This window comes from Pyxicephalus adspersus, chromosome 12 (assembly GCF_032062135.1).
Source record: "Pyxicephalus adspersus chromosome 12, UCB_Pads_2.0, whole genome shotgun sequence".
Lineage (NCBI taxonomy): Eukaryota > Metazoa > Chordata > Amphibia > Anura > Pyxicephalidae > Pyxicephalus > Pyxicephalus adspersus.
In genome coordinates, this window is record NC_092869.1 from 33,252,094 (window position 1) to 33,265,744 (window position 13,651).

Here is a 13,651-nt window from a genome sequence, read left to right on the forward strand (position 1 = left end):
CTTATTAGACATCACTTTAGAGAAACCTTTCCCAAGCTTTTTAAAATGGGGAACCCTTGAAATAATTATAATTACTATATTCACAGCTTACTGTATATTAGTATGGTGACCAGTGGGAAGAATGTCGTCCTTACAAATAACCAAAAAGACCATTGCATCCACAAATTCCTCAAGGAACCCTAGCAGCTTTTGGGGGAACCCTAGCGAGCGTTTCGTAGAACCCTGGTTGAGAAACACCAAGGTGTTATTTATAACAGACAGGATACTCTGCTGTGCTGAATACAATATTGCTGACCAGTGCAATGAATCCTTAAAGATAGCCAAAAACCTTAAACTAACCTGAGAGTTGCAAATTCCTCATTGATTAAGGAACCTCTAGCAACCATTGGTGGAATCCTAATATTCCACAGAAACCTTCTTAAGAAACACTGATTTAGAGTATGCAAGACATATAAAGAGCTGGTTAGTGATGCCACTATCTAGCCAAATCAATGTCATACCTTTGTCTAGCTTTACTAACGCCATCTAAAATGTTATACCCATGAAGAGTCAATGTTGTAATGTAATTCTTTATATCCTTTGCTGGCAAAAGTATTCTATGGAACCAGGTAGAATACAGATGCCCCAGTTGGATGAATAACTTCTAATAATATAACAATATTATAATTAACTGTATACAACCTAAAGCACAGCTTTCACATATGCCCGGTGTGACATTTGTAACATACCTTACAGTATTGAGCAGTGTTTCTCAACCAGGATTCCTCCAGATGTTGATAGGGGTTCCTTGAGCAATAAGCAGTTTGTGACTCTCAGTTATCACTGATATTGGTGATCTGTAGGAGTGACATTCTTCCAATGGCCACCATACTAATATACTACGACCTGTGGATACCATAATTATAGAAGGGATTCCCTAAGACCTTAAAGGTATTTCATGTTAAGAATGTTGAAGGCTGCTCTGGAGTATATCATATACAGCACAGTGTTCCAAGAAGACACCTTGCAAACATACATTGCACATAAACCTATTACATTTTATAACTCTCCCAGAGCATCAGGCGGTCACTTGCAGATGGCTGCAGGCAACCAGTAGAATTTGTTTTTCCTCCAGCTTCTCTAAAGCATGCAGCTCCATTCACTCCCCATTAATAAAGTGTGATCATGGCAGTATATCGTATCTGATTTCTGTGTTTTATCTCTTAAAGAGACTTTACACCTAGATGGAAATGTCTGCTTGTTCTGTAAAGACTCTTTCCCTAATCCTAATTGTACAGAAAGTGGAAAAAAAACAGCTGGTGGGTTGAGAGGGATGGTAAATATTAAATGGTGGTACTTTGCTGTCTATAGATTTGAAATGTCCTATGGAAAATAAAGAAGTACTGAACCAGAATCCAAAGTACTGAACCAGAATCCAAAGTACTGAACCAGAATCCAAAGTACTGAACCAGAATCCAAAGTATTCACTCCCCATTAATAAAGTGTGATCATGGCAGTATATCGTATCTGATTTCTGTGTTTTATCTCTTAAAGAGACTTTACACCTAGATGGAAATGTCTGCTTGTTCTGTAAAGACTCTTTCCCTAATCCTAATTGTACAGAAAGTGGAAAAAAAACAGCTGGTGGGTTGAGAGGGATGGTAAATATTAAATGGTGGTACTTTGCTGTCTATAGATTTGAAATGTCCTATGGAAAATAAAGAAGTACTGAACCAGAATCCAAAGTACTGAACCAGAATCCAAAGTACTGAACCAGAATCCAAAGTACTGAACCAGAATCCAAAGTACTGAACCAGAATCCAAAGTGTTGAATTGTACATTAGTATAGAGATAGCTGACTTCTGGAAGGGTTATCCAGATGCAGATGTTGTGTATTAATAGAATATGGAAGGTGATTTCATCTTCTGAGAAGATTCTATGGAGTGCTCTAGCCAAATATCAAAAGACGTTTCTACTTCACTGTGCTGTATCTTCATTTTAGTTAATTACATTTATATTTTCTGGGATTTGGTTGAAAGGCTGGTGATGTCACTCTGCAATATGGGAGCCAGAGGAAGGGTAAGGGCCCACATTGAAGCAAACCTTGCATGGGTTGCTGGGTTCTTTTTAGTATTACTCTATAGTGTTCTCTCCAACCCCTGTTGTGCATGGCTATTCTGCTAACCACTCTGTTTCATAATACAGGGGCTGCCATCCACCTACAGCTTCCTCCCATCCAAATTTTGGGTGGAATACTGTTAAAGGACTATTTAGGTTTACTGATGGATACAGCTCAATATACAGGTGCACCTGGTTGAGTTTTTAAGCAATTGAATGGTGATGGCTGCTGCATTTCACAAAGCACATATTTAGACCATGATCGGGCTTGTGTGGGGGCTGTTTTGGGCTTACAGTTACGTAACACTAATAAAAAGTAAACCTATTATTAAGCTATGCCATGACATGACATGAAAACCTGAGATTACCTAGGGGGTTGAGATATAAGGGTGGGCATTATGTATGGAAGACGACATGTTCAAAGGTTTATGAAACTTCCAAAAGTGCTATGAGTACCTGGTCCATGTGTCTTCTTGGGCTATTTACTTGAAATAATTGCAATTTGTGCATTCTTACCATGTTTTCTGTATAGCCAGGATGTATGCAGTGTTGAACCCAGAAATCTGGGTGATAGGAAATTGTAGGTGGGTGGCAGCCCCTGTGTTGGGACCCAACTCTTCAGTAACCTCAACTCTTAGCCCAAAAACAGCCGGGTGATTAATGAAAAGTGCTGGGCGGTGCACCTGGCTAAAAAGAGCTGGGGAGAACACTGGGTATGTATTGTAATAGATAATATTAAAAGCTTTCTAAAACTTTCTCAATTCATCTTTTCAGGTATGGGAAAAACCCCATCACTTGGAGCTGGATTTCACACAAATTTGGGAAAGGAATCTCGCGCCCAGACACTTCAAAACGGTACATCAGTCTTATGTGTTAAACTACTGGATGAAAATGCTGCAGTGTTTTTGTATACTCTGCATTTGCACAAATGAAATAATTTTGTCAGCACTTACGTCAAAGAGTGACAAAACGATGCCTTAAAATTAGGATTTTTTGGGGATCTTTTTAAGTAATACAAAACAGCTTTATTTAGATAAAAACATACATAGTAATCTTTAGCAATGTAGGTTTAGTACAATTAACATGATACTTGTGTGTTGCTCCTTTAATGTGAGAAGTTGGTAGATCTTTCCCCATTTATTGAACACCTTAATATGATCCTGAAAAATCCGTTTTTTAGGCGTGGTTTTGCCACTCTTTGATGTAATATTTGTTTGGCTATGGGGTTGGGTGTGTGAAGTTATAACCATCCATAGAGGAACAATTTGAGCACTTGTGGTCTGGTCAGATTTTTGTCTGACCTTAAATTGTTAGCCTTTCATTAAATGAGTACCAGGGCTGTCATTGCTTTTTTTTTTCTTTTAATTGTTTAGCTATTATGCTGTCCCTTTGGATTTGTTAGTTTGTCTCTCTGACCTGGAACAATGCATATCAGGAATTCCCACCTTCATATTTCAGATAATTGACTCAAGATTTAAAAAACAGCCTTTTCTAAACTAGCATTTCTAGGAGGAGGCTAGCAATGAGAACGCTTGCATTTCTTCATAAAGAAGTTAAAGGACTGCTTTTTTGTATCTGCAGATCGCCTAGACTTTATTAGCTGAGCAAGTTGAACATGCTCTGGAGATTTTCTGATTAGAATTGAGGTCCTTTGCTGTATTTTGATGTAATATGTGGTATAAACATAGCCAGACTGCACCACGAATGCATTTAATACTCCACACTAATCTAATAAAAGGCAGAGCTCGTGCTGAAATAACAAATTACCTAATATTAATGTTATAAAAGATAAGTTACCTGTACGTCCATTCTGACCACAGCACTGGATCCTAAAGGTCCAGCGTCATCTGCACATTCGACAGCTAATACCCAATAGCCCAGATACCTCAGATTTGCTTTAATGACAGGTTTGTTTGAATGGTTGTTTTCCAAAGTAAAGTCAATTTGATCAGAGATTTAGATTTATGTTTTTATGTCTAAGTGGCTTTATTGTATGTGAATGAATTATTATAATTGCCATTTTTTATTTAGTGCCGATATATTATGCAGCACTTTACAAGGTCCATTGTCATATCGCTAACTGTCCCTCATAGGGGCTCACAATCTAATGTATAAACGTGAATTCGTAACATCTTATTCTAAACTTGGCCAGACTACTCAATGAGTTATGAATTTGAACCAACAATTAGCCAGAAAATTACAAATTGCTTTTAAACTTTGCTTAAAGATCAGGTTAGGTTTCTGCTGAAGGTTTTCTAATCTCTCTGCTTCTTCTGTTTTGTACATTTCACCCTAATATTTGAAGATATATTCAGTTTATGCTGCAATTCTTCAGATGGGCAGCAGGGGGTAGTGCAATTTTAAAATCTCTGTTTTCCTCCAAGCAGCTTTGTAGGTCCATTTAATAATCAGTGTGCTGCAGCTGTGTCCAGAGACTAATTGTATGAGATTTATTCTGTCACCGAAGACTGAGAGTTAGTGTTTTTGTGTGCTTGCCATATTTACCATCTCATCATTGTTTGGTCTGAGCGTGACCCGCTTGCAGTGTTTTGTCATCCACCGGTGACTGTAGACTCAGCAAAAATTCTCTCTCCAGCAGTTAGTAATGTGAATAGTTGCCCTTGTATACTGCTAATTGGGTATGACACTAGGGGAAGGAAAAACGCAGCACTGCTGTATTACACAGCCAAATGTTATAATGGCAGTCTATTACAAAGCTATAAACACAGCTGATTTACAGCAGGATCAGCAATACTCCTGAAAACTACCTTTATTATTAAAGCATCCAGTATTGGCAACAGTGCCTGGGGGAAGATGGTTGTTCCCATGCCAAGTACAAGAACACTTTTTTTTTTTTTTTGGTAAAGAACTTTCCCTTTTTTTAGGAAGCTGCAATAGTGTAGTGAAGTTGTATGTAGGTACGGTATATATATTTGTGTGTGTGTGTGTATATATATGTTACTGTTCACGTATGGAGTGCTTCATTGAAGAATTCTTGGCAGTTTATTTCCTAAAATTTGTCTTTCTATTGAGCTGCCATATACAACCCGAAAGTTACAATCAGGCTTGCGGATGCTTTACAGAAAGTAATGGGCTCAGGGAATTGTCACCAATGACAACACTCAGCAAGCAATGGGCTAGGAAAGGGAATTGTCATACAAATAAAATAGTTTATTATGTGTTGTCTGTGTCTTTTCAGTAAAAAGACATATAGATCAGCAGGGTTTGGAGGATTACAAGAATATAGCTTTGACTCTATTTTAGCCATGGGAATTTGCATTTTATTAGAATTATTTCATCATCATCATTAATATTACACAGTATTTATATAGCACCAACATATTACACACCGCTGTACAAAGTCCATAGTCATGTCATTAACTGTCCCTCAAAGGGGCTCCCAATCTAATGTCCCTACCATGGTCATATGTCATTAATACAGTCTGAAGGTCAATTTTTTGGGGGAAGCCAATTACCCTAACCTCATGTGGGAGGAAACCGGAGTACCCGAAGCATGGAGGGAACCTACAAACTCCATGCAGATAGCTTCCTGTCTGAAATTGTAACCTGGTACCCAGTGCTGCAAAGGCCAGAATGCTAAGCACTGAGCCACTGTGCTGACCATAACAAAAATATTATCTTTATTAAGGCTTTGTAAAGCTGAATAAAGTCTGCAACTTTTTACTGGTAAAGCATTGTGTAGGATATTTTAGGATAAAGTAACAGACATACATAAATTGTCTGCATTGGGATTATTCAAAAAAGAACAATTTATTCACAATTACATTTAAAACGAGTCACATAGCTACAATAAATATGTTTGTACAACCTAAGATAGCCTTTGTAGATATTTTACTATGGGAGAAACCCTGAAATAACTTCCGGTCTTATGGAACCCCTTCTATAATTACTATATTCATAGATAACTCTACATTAGTGTGGGGACCAGTGGCAATGTTGTCACCCTTACAGATGGTCAGACCATTGGAGCCACAAACTGCTCTAGTAACCCCTAGCAACTTTTTGAGCAACCCTAGGGTTCCATAGGCCCCTGGTTGAGAAACACTGTGCTGTGTTAAATACACCTCAACCCATCTCATTCATAAAAATCAGGATGCAGTGTGAGCAAAGAACCATAAGTGGAGAGAGATCCATGACTCGATAGGACCTGGTCATGTGACGGGGTATGGGACTTTTGTCCTACAAAGCAAGAGTGCTAACCACTGATCCTCCATGCTGCCCTGTCTCATTCTGTACAGTGTTTTGTAATAGATGGGTTTATTGTTAAGTCTCCTACCCATAGACCCAAAATAGATTTGGATTTTAAATATGCATATGAATCTTTATGAAAGAGCCTATATGAGTAGATCAGTGACCGCAATATTATTGTGATATGGCTCTTTTTTGTGTTGAAATTGTTGTTACTGTAGGTTGGTATGGATCAGTTTTTTGCACCTGCAAATCAATATTGTGCCATTGCCATCAATGGTTGCATTGGATGGTATGGGTGGGGTACTGCAGCTGCTGTGTTTTTTTTTATTTTATTTTGTAGCTTCTACCTCTTCACAAAGCCATTTGCTCAGCAACTGACCCACAATGAGCTGCAGAAAGACCTATCACTGGATTACAAATCAATTTTTGCTTTAAGGAGAGCAATTCTGTAGCCATTACAAATTGCTGCCATAAAATAGATTCTGTGACATGGCCCTGACACTCAACGGGAGGATTGTGAAAATGCCCCAACCTATACAGAAATATTTACCATTGATGTCACTTTACCATGCAGCCAATCCTAAGGTTATGTGTTATAATGTATAAAAGCAGACAACTCACCCCACCTCCTAGATTGTAAGCTCTTTGGGCAGGGTCCCTTCCTCCTCCTGTGTCACTGTCTGTCTGTCATTTTCAACCCCCATTTAATGTACAGCGCTGTGTAATATGTTGGTTCTTTATAAATACTGTTTATTAATTTTAATAATATTAATAATAGTAATAATAATAATAGTAATAATAATAATATTAATAATGTCATCATTTGTGGGGTTTAGCACACGGGAAGCAAGCTGTGTGGTTATAAATATGGCTACTAAACCATTTCCAGACACAAAAACATTTATGCAAATATAGTTACAAAAAAGTAAAAAAAGAAATACCAATAATGCATATGTAGATTGTAAGCTCTTTAGAGCAGGTTCCTCCCCATTGCATCTCTGTCATTCGCAACCCCTATTTAATGTACAGCGCTGTGTAATATGTTGGTGCTATATAAATACTGCTTAATAATAATGCAGAGAGATGGTATTGCCTGTGTAGAAAGCAGAGAGCGGCAGAGAGAGCCAGCAAGAATACATGAAACAGGCTGTCCGCAGAAGATTAGAGAAGGGGTGGGAATAAGACCAGTCATCCTGCACATAAAGAGAAAGCAGCAGTGACTGGTCTTGTATGTAGGAAGTCCCTGCACAGGACAAAATATTTCACAGATTTGGAATAAATACTCCAAATTAATAAAGCATTCTATGATTTAAGTAAGTAAAAACACTCTTCTTGTATTAGGACTATATTTGTTTTCAGCTTTACCTATCTTCTGTTCGGCTAAGTTGAAACAACATGTTAATCCATCAAACCACATTCTACATAACCCAGCTTGCCATTTATATTTAGTGGGCTGGTGACATGGAGGAATTGTTGAGGTTTGCAACATCATTGTGCACGCACTGTTTTCTGGACAAGCACCCAAACTATTCCGCAGACCCAGTAGGTGGAATCCTAATGAATAACTTGAGATCCGGAGGAATTTCTTTTGTCCTTCACTGCATTTCTTTGTATTTGCCAGGCCCAGAACATTACCCAAAGAATGTTGAGTCAGTTCCAGTTGCTGTGGCTTAAAAATAGATGCTTTTAAAATTAGATTCTTTTCTTCAGAAAGCCGAGCGGTTACCCTGCTATGTTCTTACAAATAGCTTTCACTCTTAATCTTAGCACAGATTATTTTCATTTTATTTCCATTTAAAGCTGGACGCATATGTTGCTGATTACCTTAATTTTTTTTCTTTTGGAAAATTCAGTTTCCCTAAACAATAAGTGCTGAGTTTTTTCCTGTTAAATCTGCTTAAAGTAGTGTCAGAATTAGAATGACCATGGTCTGACTACTGAACCTCCAAGGAAGTGTTTCTCAACTAGGGTTCCTCCGAAGGTTGTTATGGGTTCCTTGAATGATGGCCAGTTTGTGACTTTCAAGACAGGTACCACTGACACCAATTATCTTTTTTGGCTATCTGTAAGGGTGACATTCCTCCCAATGGCCAACAATGTAAGGGACACTCTCCCTAAGGTCAAGAATGCTGCTCTAAGATATTCAGTTACCACCACCCCTTTCCCGCACTCTATGGTTTCCCCCACTAGCTATGTATGTGCCAATGGAAGGGACCACAACCTGTGACAGGGGTAGCAGGTATTTGACGCACATGAAAGTGTTACGTACCAGAAACCTAGATCTGCAAAACCAATGACTTTGAAGACACAGGTTGCTGGAAAGGTAAGTATATAGCATCACTTTTACAGGCTTTGCTCTCTATGAACCCTGTGGTGATGAAAACACTTAAGGTCTTCATTTGAAGCTTAATGCTAAGCAAACACTGTGCCACTTAAAAAAACAAAAAAGTGAAATTATTTAATAATCCTAATGAAAATTGATTCTTTATGATCAACTACATGTAATAAATGTATCATCCATTTGTTTGTAACTGATTACAGATAATTTGATTCTAAAAGTAGGTTTTATTGACCATATGATAAATGCATAGTGTATAAATTCGTTTGACTGAGAATGTTCCCTCTGGCTGTTGTTTGGTTGCTTGAGGCCAGAATGATTTCTGCTTTGTAACTCCCTGTAATGAATCCTGGCATTCATATCCTAATTTTTTGAATTTAGCAGCACTGGTAATAAAAAGGGAGGGTCCAAGTTTATAAATGTACTATTTTTGGCATTCTTGCATTCATTTAGAGAAATTGGGGTTTTTCAGGTTAAGGGTTATATTCACCTAATGTCAATGTAGCAGCAGGGAATTACGGTTCCTCTAGGTAAATCCAGTAAGCTGCTGCAAGTATGCCTAGGTGGGTAAAGTTCTGCTTATATTAGTCCTAATCTCTACACTTTGTGTATAGCTGCTGATTAAGCTACGTACACACGGCAGATTTTTATCGCCCGATAATCGGCATCGGCCAATTATCGGGCGAAAATCTTCCGTGTGTACAGTCGGTGGCGTCCATCGTCCGGACGACCGACCTGCCGGATCCACGGACGATGGACGACAGCCGATCGTAATGAAAGGGAAGGGGAGAGCGCGCAGCAGGGTGCCGCTCCGTCGCTCTCCCCCTCCCCTCTCCATAGAGCATGAACGGTGCTGTATGTACAGCATCGTTCATGCATCTTGCAGCCCCTTGTCGTTGGAAAGGATCGTGAAAGATCCTTTCCAACGACAAAAATTGCAAGTGTGTACGCAGCTTTAGGTTGTAGTTTAGATAAGATAAGACAACTATGATTTGTGATGTTACAGTAAGAAATTTTGTACAGCACTATACTCTTCCATCACCATTGTATTTTTTTAAATCTTATTAGAGCGGAATTATTTGAGCAAGTTATGGTTGGCTTTAGATCTTTGACGCCATTTTTCTGCATCAAGGTTTGCTGCAACATAGTGAAGGGACATCATGTTCCTTTGTTCAGTGACCTTGAAATTGGCTCTATACTGCCAAATGTTAGGAGTTATTTGTGTCTTTAAATATAAATATTTCCATCCTTTCTCAGTGTGAGCTGTTCTATAGATCAACAAACCTGTTGTTCTATCTAAACACTTTTAGTCTCTCCACGCTCTGTATGATCTGGAGTTTCTACAGGTGGAACAGTTACTATATACATGCATTGTGTAGTTTGTAAATGTTGCTTTCTGGAGTTTTTTGCTTTTAAACAAAATACTTAAGCTATTTAAAACCCCGTGCATACCAGAACCTAGGAATGGTTGGTAGCCACTTGAAAAAAGTTATATTTTTACTCCTGATGCATGATTTTTTTCCCAGCTGCTTCTTCTCCACAGGGTCATTACCCTGTGCTAGGCCCAAGAATTATCACATGATTGAGGAAGTATTGTGACCACTTTACCAGCTGGCCATAATAGCCGATGTCAATGCCTGCTGCGATGGAGAAAGCAGTGAAAAGGTAGCAAAAAGGGCAGAACAGTTAGAAAGGGTCAAGGGGGCGTTTTGCAAAGATGGTGTCACTCTGTCCCCTTACAGCCTTGTGCTGCGTTTATTGTTTTGGAAACTTTTTTTTTTTTTTTTTAATGTTAATAATTCCTTACTTCTTTGAAAGCAGTGTTCTCCTTACCACTTCACCACCTGGCACTTTTCAGTAACCACCCATATTTTTTTGGGTGGATACTGAAGAGTTGGGTCACAATACAGGGCCTGCCACCCACCTACAATTTCTTCCCACTTGGCTTTAAAATATTTCTGGGTTCAGCACTAGGGGAGGTTCATGTGACTTATTTTCCCAGCAAATATCCATACAGTTCATTTGGCTAAACAGCAGCCATAAGGCCAATCTGCCTTGTTTTATTGTTGAGGGCAACTCAACCCAATGCTACTGGTATGCCTGGAACCTTAATTGGTGGAGGACTTTGAAGAGTAAAATGTAGTAATTCTGAAGCACTTAAAACTAATATAGAACATTGTTTAATTAAATCACAAAAGTAAAAGATGTTTGCTGTGGAATTTGCTGGGCAAGTTCCTTTTTACCATATTTGTATTATTTCAGTTTAAAGGCTGAGACTTTCTACTGAATTTTACAGAGTGCATCAGACATGGAGACCAATGGAAAAGTGTGGTTAGGCAGCATATATAATTTAACTCACTTTGACATTCAACATCACCATTGCCTAAAAGACAAACATTTTGCTCGGGTGGAGCAAAAGAACATTGGCAGTGTATGACTCCAACACCACTTGTAAGCAGGCGAATGGGGAACGGTTCTGGTGCCTAGCATATTGGTGATATCTTTGTCTATTTCGCCCAAATAGTTACAATCTAGGCCCATAGTGCTGACAAGCCACAATATTGACATTTTAGGCATCTAGTATCCCAGTTGAATCGGCCACATACCTACAGAGAATAAACCGAACTCTGAAGGCATGCTTTGTGTTAATATTTTCCCCTATGGATAAAAGCATTGAAGTGGTTGTAACTGGTTGAGTGTTTGAAATGGATGGAGAAAATTAACCTGACATCAAAAACAGCCCCCTCGGAGGTTGTCCGCTAATCGTATTGTGGCATTTTCTTTAAAACACTTTAACCTTTGACTCATGTCCTCGGGGCAAAACTTTCTGACAGCAAGCTGATCACATCGAGTCTAGCCTATTGTTGTGTCTGATCTTCTTCCCCGCAGCTTGCATAGTTACCGAATCCTGGCTCTGTATTCTACTGAAATGTAGTCAAAAACAGAAGAGACCTAGATTTATTTTTTCTTTCTGTAACATTTGTTTTCTTTTTGTTTTGATATTGTTATCACATTGCAACAGATATAACTAATGGTTGCTTATATATGATCACACAGCTGATGGTTGCTCATATATGCACCACACAGACAACCTGCACTCCTACCATTGTATAACTTTTTCCATGCATTGCTATTCTGCAGCAACTGGGAATATATCAACTGCTTGTGATTTAGTTAATGTACTGTAGATGCAAATCCAAAATTAATTATGTTTAGTTTGTATTTGTACTGTGCATTGTAAATTGTCATTTTTAAAAAAAATAAAACCCAGTTCTTTTTTTCCTCTTCTAACAGTTATCACTACTGGTGTCCTTCAGCCACAGCCCGTCTTCATGCCTTTAGTATAGAGGCTGAAGGGCATCTCAGGATGGGTTTTCTGATGCAGAGTAGAACATATGTGTGAACAGAGCTTTGCAGGGGATCCAACAGGTATTCCAGCTACAGGCTGCCTGCAGAACACTATAGGGGTTGGGTGGGGGGAAGAACGGTCACCCTGCATATGGAAAGCACAGCAATGACTGGTCTTTATTACAGAAAGCTTGTGCACAGATAAAGTAAGAAATACCCATGCTTTATATATTTAGACATTCTTTGCTTATCTTTGACTTCTTCCTAGAAGAGTCCTCCAATAAAGAGGCTGTTCATTCTCAATGCCTACAAATTCTCCTTGCTTTCTTTTGCTCTGTGGCTGAGTTACATCTGCTTTGATGCAACATGTTTTTATGGAGCAGATTGTGTTGCCACCCTACCACATCTCCAATTTATAGAAAATAGGGTACAATACTAATATATGTGTCACTCAGCAATTAGGACAGATGAAAAGAGAAAATCGGACAAGAAAACATTTTTGCAGAGGGGACATATCCTGTCCCCTTTTGCTAAAAACTATGGTTATGTTTTTTTTTTTTTGATAGATGTTACTGTATATGTGTTCAAATTTCATTGAAGTTAAAATAATTTAAGATTTTGGAATATTAGTATACATATCTTGGTGTGTTGGCTTGCCCATAGAACCTGTAGTCTGTCTAAATGAGTGACTGTCTTGAAATCTTGTATTTCATTGTGAAATATATTGCATATTGAATAATGTTATCACTGTTCTTCTCTTCTAGGAAAGAAACAGATCCACAATCTAGGGGTACAACTGCAACTTAACAAGCACTGTCTGGACACTGCGTTCAATTTCTTCAAAATGGCTGTCAGCAAGCACCTGACCCGTGGTAGGAAGATGACGCACGTTATAGCCGCCTGTCTTTACTTGGTTTGTAGGACAGAAGGTACTCCACGTATCCTTTACTATAACAATCATTCAGACATAGCTTTGCAGGTTCGTTTGTTTTTTTAAGTGTGATAAAAATAGATGTTTATGTATACAAGAGTGTTCTTCTTGTGTGTTTAGGTGTTGTTACCTGTCAGTGTAAACAGCCCTTAATCCAACCTGCAACGTCACCTGTTTGTATCTGAGAGGGGGATATATTTAAATGAAGTATTAATTATTTTCTTCTTCAGCTGGAAAAGAGTCTCTTGAGACAACTGCAGTTGGGGATGTGGGAGGCAGCTATTTTAATTCTGTTGTGTTTGAGCTGTTGCCAGACATCCTATGTATCCTGTGAAAAGCTGGGCTGTTCCTTAGGGGGCTATGTTGTAAAGATGATTTTTTTATCTTGCTCACCTTGTGTCGCCAAAGAGTCACTTAAAAATGAGGGCCAGCCGTATAAGTGTAACCTGTCAGATGCATAATACACCTGCATAGCAAAAAAAACATTACATGTGTGATAGGCAGTGATGAATGGATTAAATAGATTAACTTTTAGGCGTGCTACACATAAGATCATTTGGCAATTGTGTTGTTTTGACCAACCAGTCCATTTAGTGCAAAACAGTTCACACTAGTACTATATTTTGCCCTTCTGATTTGTGATTTTTTTTTTGTAGTAGTAATTGACTTCATTGAATGTCTTTGGTCACTTGCTTATAACTTTGTACTTTATTATTTAACAATAC

The 13,651-nt window shown here is 38.5% G+C and overlaps 1 protein-coding gene across 2 annotated transcripts in view; it reads left to right on the top strand.

Moving 5' to 3' along the window:
- BRF1 (BRF1 general transcription factor IIIB subunit) overlaps positions 1 to 13,651 on the top strand; it is a 211,291-nt gene that overhangs the window by 12,843 nt on the left and 184,797 nt on the right. The window contains exons 2-3 of one of the 2 annotated variants that reach the window (XM_072428607.1): positions 2,872 to 2,952; positions 12,760 to 12,933. In XM_072428607.1, coding sequence (XP_072284708.1) covers positions 2,872 to 2,952; positions 12,760 to 12,933 — 255 coding nt within the window. The remainder of the gene's footprint in view (positions 1 to 2,871; positions 2,953 to 12,759; positions 12,934 to 13,651) is intronic. The other variant, XM_072428608.1, reaches the window with a different exon arrangement.